The sequence below is a fragment of the Chiloscyllium plagiosum genome, unplaced genomic scaffold, assembly GCF_037043375.1.
Source record: "Chiloscyllium plagiosum isolate Xiang-an unplaced genomic scaffold, Cpla_swu_hap1 HiC_scaffold_7, whole genome shotgun sequence".
Classification (NCBI taxonomy): domain Eukaryota; kingdom Metazoa; phylum Chordata; class Chondrichthyes; order Orectolobiformes; family Hemiscylliidae; genus Chiloscyllium; species Chiloscyllium plagiosum.
Genome location: NW_028270145.1, coordinates 100,571,881 through 100,585,241, shown reverse-complemented (window position 1 = coordinate 100,585,241; position 13,361 = coordinate 100,571,881). Strand labels below are relative to the sequence as shown.

General features: G+C 44.0%; 1 protein-coding gene across 2 annotated transcripts in view; it reads right to left on the bottom strand.

Annotated features, from left to right (window-relative positions):
- Positions 1 to 13,361, bottom strand: part of LOC122551779 (contactin-associated protein-like 5) — an 888,067-nt gene that overhangs the window by 296,527 nt on the left and 578,179 nt on the right. For both annotated transcript variants that reach the window (XM_087989329.1, XM_043694242.2), the window contains exon 16: positions 11,850 to 12,020. In XM_087989329.1, coding sequence (XP_087845455.1) covers positions 11,850 to 12,020 — 171 coding nt within the window. The remainder of the gene's footprint in view (positions 1 to 11,849; positions 12,021 to 13,361) is intronic.

Here is a 13,361-nt window from a genome sequence, read left to right as displayed (position 1 = left end):
TTGTCCTGAAGTCTGGTCAGTTTGCTACGAATCATGATCTGTTAAATGTTTGGTGATTGTTTAAAGGCGAGAAGAGGAATCGTGAGGAGGTCTTGACGAGGTGTTCATCCTAATAGATAATGTGTTGCAGGCTGCGAAGAATCTGGCATAGTCTTTCAGCTCCTGGGGAGTACTGAACAATGAAGGATATCTTGCCTGTTCCAGCCTGTGTGTATCCCCTGAGGAAGTCATTCTGGTTTCTTGCTGTGGCAAGTTGGAACTGGCAGTTGTTGAGTTGAGCATCGTACCCCGTTCTTATGAGGGCATCCTTGAGCATTTTCAAGTGTCTGTCATGTTTCTCCTTATCTGAACAGATCCTGTGTATGTGGAGGGCTTGAACATAGGAGATGGCTGTTTTAATATGTTTTGGGTGGAAACTGTAGAAGTGTAGCATGGTGAGGTTATCTGTGGGTTTGCGGTAGAGTGAGGTACTGAGAGGTCCATCCTTGATAGAGATGCATGTGCCCAAATATGAGACAGATACTGAAGAGCAATTCATGGTAAGTCTGATGGTGGGATGAAACTTGTTGATATCACTGTGTAATTCTTTCAGTGACTCCTCGCCCTGGGTCCAGAGGACAATAATGGCATCAAAATATCTGGTGTACATCGTTGGTTGGAGGTCCTGTGTAGAAAAAAAGTCTCGTTCAAACTTTTGCATGAAGGTATTGGCATATTGGGGTGCAAATTTGGTCCACATGGCTGTTCCGTGTGTTTGGATGGAAAACTGGTTGTCAAAGGTGACAATGTTGTGGCCGAGAATGAAGCAGATGATTTGTCGGATGGTACTTGGAGATTGTTGTTGGTATTGAGTACTGAGGCTGTTGCCGCAATGCCGTCTTTGTGGGAGATGCTAGTGTAGAGTGCTTTAACTTTCACTGTGATGAGGAATGTTCTCAATTCAAATGGTCCGTGGGTGCTGAGTTTCTGTAAGAAATCTGAAGTTTCAGGACAGAAGCTGGGGAATCCCCTGAACAATGGGTTTCAAGATGCCTTTGACACAGTCAGAGAGGATCCCATTGCTTGATACGATGGGACGTCCTGATGTGCTGGCTTTGTGTATCTTTGGAAGGCAGTAGAAGTTGCCTACATGAGAAGTATGTGGGAATTCTGAAGGACTGGATCAAAAGTTCTGATCAATGTTTTGAGTTCACGGGTGTGTTCTTTGGTTGAATCGCCTGGGAGTTGCCTGTAGTGTTCCTGGTTGTTCAGTTGTCGGTACACTTCCTTAATCTGTTCTATCCTGAACAATTTGTGGGCGGCATGGTGGCACAGTGGTTAGCACTGCTGCCTCACAGTGCCTGAGACCCGGGTTCAATTCCCGCCTCAGGCGACTGACTGTGTGGAGTTTGCACATTCTCCCCGTGTCTGCGTGGGTTTCCTCCGGGTGCTCCGGTTTCCTCCCACAATCCAAAGATGTGCTGGTCAGGTGAATTGATCATGTTAAATTGCCCATAGTGTTAGGTAATGGGTAAATGTAGGGGTATGGGTGGTTTGCGCTTCGGCGGGTTGGTGTGGACTTGTTGGGCCGAAGGGCCTGTTTCCACACTGTAATGTAATCTAATCTAATCTAACATTGGCTCCTCCTTTATCTGCTGATTTGATAACAATGTTGTGAGTTATTTTGAGAACATGATGACATTGCATTGTGATTGGACATGTTTTGTTCTACCTTGTGGGTGCAGCTGATGAATCTGGCATTCACATATTTCCTGACGGCTTGAACATACATGTCAAGCCCAGGGCATGGGGACCAAATTTGCACCCCAATATGCCAACATCTTCATGCACAAGTTCAAACAAGACTCCTTTGCTGCACAGGACCTCCAACCAACACTATACACCAGATATATTGACAACATTTTCTTCCTCTGAAGCTATGGTGAGGAGTAACTGAAATAACTACACAGTGATATCAACAGGTTTCATTCCACCATCAGACTTACCATAGGTTACTCTTTAGTATCTGTCTCATTCTTGGACACATGCATCTCCATCAAGGATGGGCACCTCAGCACCTCACTCTACCGCAACCCCACAGATAACGCCAAAATGCTACACTTCTCTAGCTACCATCTGAAACAGCCATCCCTTATGGACAAGCCCTCTGCATACACAGGCTCTGTTTGGATGAAGAGGAACATGACAGACACTTGAAAGTGCACAAGGATACCCTCATAAGAATGGCGTATGATGCTCAACTCATCGACTGCCACTTCCAATGTACCATAGCGAGAAACCATAATGACCTCCTCAGTAGACAGGCTCCAACCGACAGGGTACCCTTCGTTGTCCAGTACTTACCAGGAGCTGAGAAACTACGCCATGTACTTCGCAGCATGCAACACATTATCAATGAGGATGAACAGCTCGCCAAGACCTTTCCCATGTCTCCTCTTCTCACCTTTAAACAACCACCAAACCTTAAACAGATCATGATTCGTAGCAAACTGCACAGCCTTCAGGACAACAACACCATGCAAACCCTGCCACAGCAGCTGCTGCAAGACATGTCAGAGTATCGACACGGGTAAAACCATTACACATGGGAAGACCTCTCACCACATATGTGGCGGGTACTCATGTGGGTTTGACCAACGTGGTCTATCTCATACACTGCAGGCAAGGATACTTTGAGGAATGACACATTGGCGATACCAAGCAGACGCTATAACAATGGATGAATGAGCACTGCACAACAATCATCTCTCAGTCGGGGAACCCTTCAGTGATCCGGGACATTCAGCCTCGGACCTTCAGGTGACTATCCTCCAAAGCGGACTTTGGGACAAGCAACAACACAGAGTTGCTGAGCAGAAGCTGATAGCAAAGTTCGGTATCCATAGGAATAGCCTCAACCGGGACCGTGGCTCACTGCACAATACACACGCACACACACACACACCTACATACTCACAAACCCACACAGACCCTCCCTCATACACAAGCTCTCTCTCATATGCACACACATACCCTCCCATGCTCACACTTACACATGCATCCTCCACACATACCCCATCACACTGATACACACGCTTAACCAAACTTACACACACACATACATACAAACACACTCCATCACGTGCGCTCACATCCATCCGCGCACACTCACATGCACACCCAATCTGTCACTCCTACATGTGCACACATATAAGGTTATGCAATTAATTTGTTTTTGCACAATTACATTTTATTTTGCTCAAAAACTGCACGAGTCCATGTTAAACTCTGCAAAACTGTGCAGAGGGTTTGTCAGTCTGACATAACATTGGGGCACAAACAGACTTCACACTGATTGTTTAAAAAGCTGAGCAAACTTGAGAATATAATTTGAAAGAAATTCTGGGATTTACATATCAACAGAACAGAAACCAGCATATCCCATTATAAAAGATGAAAGTTTTAATCTAAGATTGTTCACTGTATCACGTCTCCACGACACTGGATTCCTTTGGCTATAAATTCTGTGAGCACGATCTTAACCTCCACAACCACCTGATGAAGGAGCAGCATTCCAAAAGCTAGTACTTCCAAATAAACCTGTTGGACTATAACCTGGTGTTGTGTGATTTTTATGTGGATGACACCTTTGTAATCATTAAAAACACAGAAATAGAAAACACACACCGGATCATCAACGCCACACTCACAGGAATCCGATTCACTAGAGAGGAAGAAAAGGACAACCAACTCCCATTCTAGACGTGATGGTACAGAGAACACCGAAAGGAGAATTCACCACAAAGGTATACAGGAAAGCCACACACACAGACCAAGTCCAGAACTACGAAAGCAACCAACCCAACACACACAAAAGAAGTTGCATCAAGACACTGTTCAAAAGGGCCATAACACACTGCAGTACACCAGAACTGCAAAAAGAGGAAGAAGAACACCTATACAATGTATTCGCCAAAAACGGATACCTGCGCAATTTCATCAACAGATGCCTAATGGAAAGACAACGGAATGAGGACATGCCATAACTCAAAGGACTAGCCACGTTACCATACATCAAGAACATTTCTGAACTGACAGCCAGACTACTACGACCACTAGGACTCATAATAGCACACAAACCAACAGCCACTCTCAGACAACAACTCACCAGGACAAAGGACCCAATACCCAGCATGAGTATCCCATGCAAGGACTGCACAAAACACTACATAGGACAAACAGGAAGACAGCTAACGATCCGTATCCATGAACACCAACTAGCCACGAAATGACACAACCAGCTATCCTTAGTAGCCACACACACAGATGACTAGCAACATGAGTTCGACTGGGACAACACTACTATTATACGACAAGCCAAACAGAGAACAGCCAGGGAATTCCTAGAGACATGGCACTCATCCACAGATTCTATCAACAAACACATTGACCTGGACCCAATATACCGGCCACTGCAGCAGACAGCTGGAACTGACAACCAGAAGCAGCAGAGACAAACCACATAGAAGCGCTTCACAGGAGGCTCCCAAGCACTGAGGATGTCACCTAGATAGGGGACGAAATGTCTGCAACATAAATTCCCAGCTCGGCGAACAAAACCACAATGATTTTTAACTTTGTCCACTCCAGTCCAACACTGGCACCTCCAAGTCAAAGTATCAGAGAGAGTGAGAGAGAGAGAGCGAGGGAGAGAGAGTGAGTCATTATACTTAACATCACTGCACGTTCTTGGATGTTACTCCAGATTCTTGGACGTATCTGCTCTGTAGCAAAAACTACAGGCCTGTAATCAATGTTTCTGATGGGTTGAGAATGTCATAATTGGGTGTTGGCCCACAATGGAGTTATTCCATTTCTGCAACATATTCCAATGCCAGAGTTCCCTGTGATCCTTTGAAATTGATGGTGGGGATGGTGGATCATGGGGGGTGGGGGTGAGGTAGTTGGGGGAGGGGAGGGAGTGGTGTCAATCTCCCTTTTTGTGGAACAAATTTCAGAATTAGGTCTTCAAGTAGTTCTTGTCCTTTAGGCAGAGATAATTGACGTTCTCACGATGACATGTACATTCCAAGCAAATCATTTTTATTCCCTTGTAAATAATGATATAACCTGGATGTAGGTTTGCTCACTGAGCTGGAAGGTTTGTTTTCAGATATTTTGTCACCATACTACGTAATATCATTAGTGAGCTTCCAGATGAAGCACTGGTGGTTGGCCCACTTTCTATTAATGTGTTTAGGTTTCCTTGGTTGTTTTTGTCATTTCCTATGGGACGTCATTTCCTGTGGTGATGTTATTTCCTGTTCTGTTTCTGAAACATCTGAAAATGAACCTTCCAGCTCAGCAAGCAAACCTACATCCAGAACCTCATCCTGAGCTACAAATCTTCTCAAGACTCGCTAATTATATAACCTTTATAGGGCCGGATCAATTTAAATGCCCCACCGCGTTTCTCTTTTAACCTCAAAGTCTGAATCTTTGAAGTTAACTGACGAAACTTTAAAGATGAATAGACTGCATTTTATCAGCATGACAACATTGTAACAAAAGGCATTGTTGGCAAAGCTGGTATTTGTTAGCCATGGCTGAGATGCCTTGAGAGAGTGGTGGTGAGTTGCTTCTTGAATATAACCAAGTGGTCTGTTTGGTCACATCAGAGACAAAAAAACCCTGCAAATTCTGGAATCCAAAGTAGACAAGCAGGAGACTGGAACAGCACAGCAAGCCAGGCCACACCAGAAGATGCACAAGTCAATATTTCCGGTGTAACCCTTCTTCAGGACGGGGGATGGGTGTGGGGGGAGCATCTCAGCTGGGTCAGCAGGGGCTGACCGGACCTCCCAGTCACAGCCCATTTCAATTCCCCCAACCACTCCCTTTCTGACATGACCATCCTTGGCCTCCTCCATTGCCAAAACAAATCACAGCTTCTATTAAGGAATAACACCTTATCTTTTGCCTGGCACCCTACAGCCTGGTGGATTCAACACTGAGTTCTCCAATTTCAAATAGCCTCCCTCCCCATCCACCCGACTCCCTTCCCAGCCCCTCCCTCTCCCTTCCACTGCTGCCTGCCACCAACCAAATTCATTCCTCCTTTTGACCAACCTAGTCATACCCTCTACCAGTCTTCACCTATCCCCACTTCACCACCCAGCATTCCCCCTGCCATTCTTTCAGTTATTTCCTCCAATACACTGTTGTATACAATATAAACTGTATTTTGGCCCAGATTTCCAATGGTTGGATACTCATTTCTACAGCAACGACGGGAACTCTGTGGCTCAGGATCCTGCAAATCACTGATGCACCAGATTCCAAGGGAATTGAACGGAAGTTGAAGATTCCGCTGGGTAATTCCATTGCACTGCAACCCTCCAAAAGCGTCCATTTAAATCAGAAAATTTGGAGGGTTTCACTGCAGTTAAGTAGTTATTACAAACTTGGTCCAACTCTTGACTAACTATTGCACTGACTTGTCAATGTACCACAAAAATTCCAATTAAACTTCCTCCAGATAACTTAACTTACCTCAGAGCCTGACCTGAAACCTGTCCTTAATGCCTAGAAATCCCCAGAACATGACATCCACTATCACAAAGCCAGCACCCACCCATCACCAGAACTGACAGCCCCGTGATCAAACTCTACCCCTAGGAACCAACAGCTCACCTCAACTCCAGCACTTTAAGCTCCTGTCTCTTAACCATACCCTCCAAACCCTGCCAACAGACTCAATAACCACACCCCTCCCCATGGCTGGATACACCAATGCCACCACTCATCATCTGCTCTCCCAATGCCCCAGGATTCTACACCCCTCTTTCTACCTGGAATCAGACATTCCTCTTTCCGGCTGGGGGTGAAAAGCTCTTGCCTCTGCCTACCAGACCCTACCCACCTCCACACCACCCTCAACCCTCCCTTCACCCCTCCCCATCCTGCGACACATCAACTACTCTTCCCACCCAGGACTAGACACCCACCCCATCCCCAACACAACACTGTCAACCCATCATTTCTTGCCCACCCAACCTTACCCTAAAAACTCCATCACATACATAGCCTCCTTTCCACTTCACACCCTGGGACCCTTACTTACCTGGTGCACCGGTTCCATACACCCCAACCTCCCTGAATTTCAGACACCTGGCATCTGGCATTCTATCTGCCTGGCACCATTAACACTTGGCACTCTGCTTACCCAGCATCCTGCCCTCCTGGCAACCTAATCTCTTGCTTACCATTACATATTCATCTATCCAAAGGAGCTGTTGGATTGGCTGTCAGTGATGCTAGACTTTAAAATCACAGAGCACATTGGCTGACTGCTGTGAGAAAGTGCCTGTAGTTTTCCTTCCCTTCCATATCCTCCCCCATAAGGGACTGCTCAGATTTAAAATATGCTCCTTGATTCTGAATGAACTTTGATTGAAATCTCCCCAACAGAAATGCAGAGGCCTTTCTGAATATAAGAAAAGGAGACAAGAGACAATTTGAGTACAATTACCAGCCCTCAGAAAACCCAGCTCAGTTTTGCATGGATGGGAACAGTGCATAGAATTCTTCTTCTCTACTTTAAAAGGCATATATTGCGAAAATATATTTTACTCCCCCTGTACACAGGGTTACAACACACCTCCATGGACAGGCGAGACTTGAACCTGGATGGAGGAGAGATGAGAATGTTGCTATAGTACCACAGAAGCCTTTAGAAGGCTCATCATGCTCTTTATTTGATTAAACTGGGGTTTAAATTGCCCTTAACTGCATTTCATGCCTTTAGAACAGACGTATGAACAATGATATGGCTCTGAATAGGATTTATAGACTTAATTAACAGCTTTTAATAGGGCTCAGCATGATTTCAGAGTTGGTTGAAAATACATCACAATAGATCACTGCCCAACTTATATAGGCTTCACACAGTAGCAGCTCTGGGGGACATGCGGTCAAATCCCACCAGTAAATACAATTTCAAAACCACAGTTATTCAATCTGCAATGTAAAGTTAGTCTCAGACCATGAAGCTATTTGTCATACAAACCCAGCTGATCTTTAGGGAAGATAACCTGTCATCCTTACCTATCCTGGCCAACTTATGACTTCAGACTCACAACTAAATGTGGTTGACTCTCAACTGCCCTCTGAAATGGCCAAATGAACTATTTAATGAGGGACAGGTATCAAATACTGGCATTGTCAGTAATACCTACTTACTGTGAAAAAATTAAAATGGAAAATGACCTCTCAGAGGAAGCGTGAGATGGCTGTCAAGTGCCTCTAATTCATACCCCAAGATGTGATACCATATCCGGGAGAGTAGGAGAAGGATTTGATTAAAAAAGAATGTCAAGCTCAGTTTAAAACTTTATTCCATCCTGTTATTTATTCTCATATGGGTACCTGTCAACAATTGAATATAGAACATAGAACATAGACCATAGAATGTTACAGTGCAGTACAGGCCCTTTGGCCCTCGATGTCGCACAGATCTGTGAAAATAATCTGATGTCTTCCTAACCTACACTGTTCCATTATCCATTCGTATGTCCAATGGCCATTTAAATGCCCTTAATGTCAACGAGTCTACTACTGTTTCAGGCAGGCAGTTCCATGCACCTACTACTCTATGAGTGAAGAAATTACCCCTGATATCTGTCCTAAATCTATCACCTGTCAATTTAAAGCTATGTCCCCTCGTGTTAGCCTTCACCATCTGAGGAAAAAGGCTTTCATTGTCCACCCTATCTAACCCTCTGATTATCTTCCACGTCTCAGTGAAGTCACCTTTCATATTTCTTCTCTCCAATGAAACAGCCTCAGTTCTCTCAGCCTTTCCTCATTAGACCTTCCTTCAATACCAGACAACATCCTAGTAAATCTCCTCTGAATCCTTTCCAAAGCTTCCCCATCCTTTCAATAATGCGGTGAACAGAACTATACGCAATACTCCAGGTGTAGCCTTACCAGTGTCTTGTACAGCTGAAGCATGACCCCGTTGCTCTGAAACTCAATCCCCCTACCAATTAACGCCAACACACCATATGCCTTCTTAACAACCCTATCAACATGGGTGGCACCCTTCAGAGATTTATGCACCTGGACACTGAGATCTCTCTGTTCATCTACACTGCCAAGAATTTTACCATTAGCCCAGTACACTGCTTTCCTGTTACTTCTTCCGAAGTGAACTACCTTTTCACGTTAACCTCTATTTGCCACTTCTCAGCCTAGCTCTGCATTTTATCTATGTCCCTCTGTAACCCACAACATCCTTCAGAACTATCCACGACTCTGCCTACCTTAGTGTCATCCTCAAATTTACTAATCCATCCTTCTACGTCCATATCCAGATCATTTATAAAAATGACAAACAGCAGTGGCCCCAAAACAGATCCTTGTGGGATACCACTGGTAACTGAGCTCCAGGATGAACATTTCCAATCAACCACCATCCTCTGTCTTCTTTTAGCTAGCCAATCTTTGATCCAAATTGCTAAATCACCTTCAATCTTGAAACTCCGTGTTTTATGCAATAGCCTACTGTGTGGAAGCTTATCAAATGCCTTACTGAACTCCATATACACCACATCAACCACTTTACCTTAATCCATCTGTTTTATCACCTTTTCAAAGAACTCAGTAAGATTAGTGAGGCATGACCTACCCTTCACAAAACCATGTTGACTATCCTTAATCAAATTATTTCTTTCCAGATGATTAGAAATTCTATCTCTTCTAACCTTTTCCAATACCTTATCCACAACAGAAGTGAGGCTCACTGGCCTATAATTACCAGGGTTGTCCCGACTCCCTTTCTTAAACAAGGGAACAACATTTGCTCTCCTGCAGTCTTCTGGCACTACTCCTGTCGATAATGATGACAAAAAGATCAAAGTCAAAGAATCTGCAATCTCCTCTCTAGCTTCTCAGAGAATCCTAGGATAAATCCCATTTGGCCCAGGGGACTTATTTATTTTCAGATCTTCCAAAATTGCTAAAATCTCCTCTTTGTCAGCCTCAATCCCATCTACTCTGGTAGCCTGTATCTCCATCTTCTCACTAACATTGCCTTTTTCCAATGTGAATACGATGAAAATTATTCATTAAGTGCTTCCCCTTTGTACTCAGATTCCACACACAACTTTCCACTACTAGCTTTGATTGGCTTTAATCTTAATTTGGTCATTCTTTTATTCCTGATATACATATAGAAGGCCTTATGGCTTTCCTTGATCCTATCCGCCAACAACTTCTATGTCTCTCCTGGCTCTTCTTTGCCCTCTCTTTAGATCTTTTCTGACTAACCTATAACTCTCAAGCCCCCTAACAGAGCCTTCATGCCTCATCCTCACATAAGCCTTCGTCTTCCTCTTGACAAGAGCTTCAACTTCTTTAGTAAACCATGGCTCCCTCTCTCGACAACTACTTCCCTGCTTGATTAGTATATACTTATCAAGGACCTGCAGTGGCTGTCCCTTGAGTAAGCTCTACAATTCAAGTGTGTCCATCCTCTGCAGTTTCCTTCCCCAACCTATGCATCCTAAATCTTGCCTAATTGCATCATAATTGCCTTCCCCTCAGTTTTACCTCTTACACTGTGGTATATACTGATCCATGCCCATTGCTATTGTAAACATAACCAAAATACAGTCACTATCGCCAAAGTGCTCACCTACCTCCAAATCTAACACCTGGCTGGGTTCATTCCCCAGTACCAAATCCAACATGGCATCACTCCTTGTTGGCCTGTCTACATACTGTGTCAGAAATCCCTCCTGCACACATTGAACAAAAACTGACCCATCTAAACTACTTGAACTATAGTATTCCCAGTCAATATTGGGGAAGGTTAAGTCCCCCATAACAACTACCCTGTTACTCTTGTTTCTTTCAAAAATCATGTTTACTGTCCTTTCCTCTCCATCCCTGGAACAACTTAGACACTTATCGAAAACACCCAACAGGGTGCCCCCTCCTTTCCTGTTTCTAACCTCAGCCCAAACTACCTCAGTGGATGAGTTCTCCAACGTTATGTCAGTTGCTGTAAAACTTGATTAACAATAATACCCCCTCCCCTCCGTTTTACCATCATCTCTGTTCTTGTTTAAGCATATAAATCCTGGAATCTGCAACAACTATTTCTGTCCGTCCTCTAGCCATGTCTCTGAAATGGCCACAGCATTGAACCAGGTACCAACCCATATTGCAAGTTCACCTACTTTATTCCAATGCTCCTGGCATTGAAGTACACACAGTTCAAACCAACATCCTGATTGCTGGTGCTCTCTTGCGACTTTGTAAACCTATCCCTGCCCTCACTACCCTCAATCTCCCTGTACACTGGAACTACAATTCAGGTTCCCATCCCCCTGCTGCATTAGTTGAAACCCCCGAGGAGCATTAGCAAATATCCCCCCCAGGATATTGGTACCCATCCGGTTCAGGTGAAGACCATCCTATTTGTAGAGGTCCCACCTTCCCCTGAAAGAACACCAATTATCCAAGAATCCAAAACCCTCCATCCTGCACCATCCTGCAGCCAAGTGTTCAGCTTTGCTCTCTCCCTGTTCCTTGCTTCACTAGCATGTGGCACAGGCAGCAACCCAGAGATAACAACTCTGTTTGTTCTAGCTCTAAGCCTCCATCCTAGTTCCCTGAATTTTTGCCTTTGATCCTCCTCACCTTTCTTCCAACTTACGTAAGCTTTCTGATACTGTGAATAATGATACTTTCTGAAGCATTCCTATTCATTTTGCCTTACTCCTGTATGAAGACAGATTTAACAAGGCTAAAGACTGTATTTTTCTACATTCAACATCCCACATAAATGCCTCCTTACTTACAGTTCAGCTCAATTCTTATGAAGTCCTTAATTCCAAGATTCTCCAGGAAAACGCCTGAGGAAGCTGTCGTTTTGAAGAAAAATGAAATATCCGCACTCAGCTCACCGTGGAATGTGGGGAAGTGGAGATAGAAAGATTCAGTGTTGAATGATGCTGCATTCCAGTAATGTCCTGGACAAGCAAAAAAGAAGTTTAAAATTTGGGGATTTTAAATAAATATTTAATTATGACTTGGAAGCTGTTTTAATTGTTTGTTTGCTCCTGTTCTCTTCTCTCCTAAACTGAACCTTTCACATCTTTAGGATGTCTTAAAGCATGTTGCAGCCCATGAAGTTCTTGTTTCTTTTGAAGTGTGGTTACTGTTGTAATGTAAGAAATTATTGTAAAGGAATTAAAGGGGACAGTGTGGGAAGTGAAGTTCGGGTGGTAGAGCAGCTAAATCTTACTGAATGACAAAGCAGGTGTGAAAAATTCAAGGTGAGAGACAAAAAAATTGCAGATGCTGGAATCCAAAGTAGACAAGCAGGAGGTTGGAAGAACACAGCAAGGCAGGCAGCATCAGGAGGTGGAGAAGTCAATGTTTCGGGTGTAACCCTGAAATGTCGACTTTTCCACCTCCGGATACTGACTGGCTTGATGTGAAAAATCCAAGGCCTTTTCCTGTCCTGTTCTTACATTTTTATGGAACACAGTATCCAAATTACACAGCATTTTCTTGTGGCCCTTGATTACAGGGAAAGCTTCAAAACAAACATTGCCTTTCACTGACAAAGATAGAAATTGCTGGAAAAGCTCACAGGTCTGGCAGCATCTTTAGAGAGGAATCAGAGTTAACATTTCTGGTCAAGTGACCCTTCCTCAGAACCCCTTCCTAGTTTGCGGAAGGGTCACTCGACCTGAAAGGTTAACTCAGAACTCAGCAATCTCTGTTTTTGTCTCTGATTTACAGCATCCACAGTTCTTTCGGTTTTTCTTGTCTTGTACTGCATCACTAACGTGACCCGAAATTTTAAAGACAGACCAAGCTACAAGGTTGGATAACAAGTCTTCTTATCACCTTTTCTCGACATTTCGGTGAACAATTTCCCCTGCAGTGCACCTTTGACCTCCTGCTGAGAAAATTATACTACTGACTCTCCTTATCATTTCAGTCATCTAGTATGGACCAAACACTGACAGAGTTCTGTTTTCAGCTGCTAGTAATGTTTTACCACTTCGAATGGCTTTCCTATTTCACAGTGAAGTCATTTGTATTCACGTAACTACTTTGCACCCACAACCCTTAAGCCCTCACCTTGCTGCGTTGTTCTTGCTCAGCAGGGAAGTGCTGCACACATCTGAATGACCATTCACTTACTCTGTCTGAGGCTGCAGGAAGATCTGTGTGATATTCATGGGAAGAGGGCTAAAATCAGAGGGGAAATGGCTAATCTCCATCCTCACTAGCTTAGAGGAGGAGACCACTGGCTTCATGAGGATAGACTGATCAAGAATCTTTACTGTTGGCAAGGC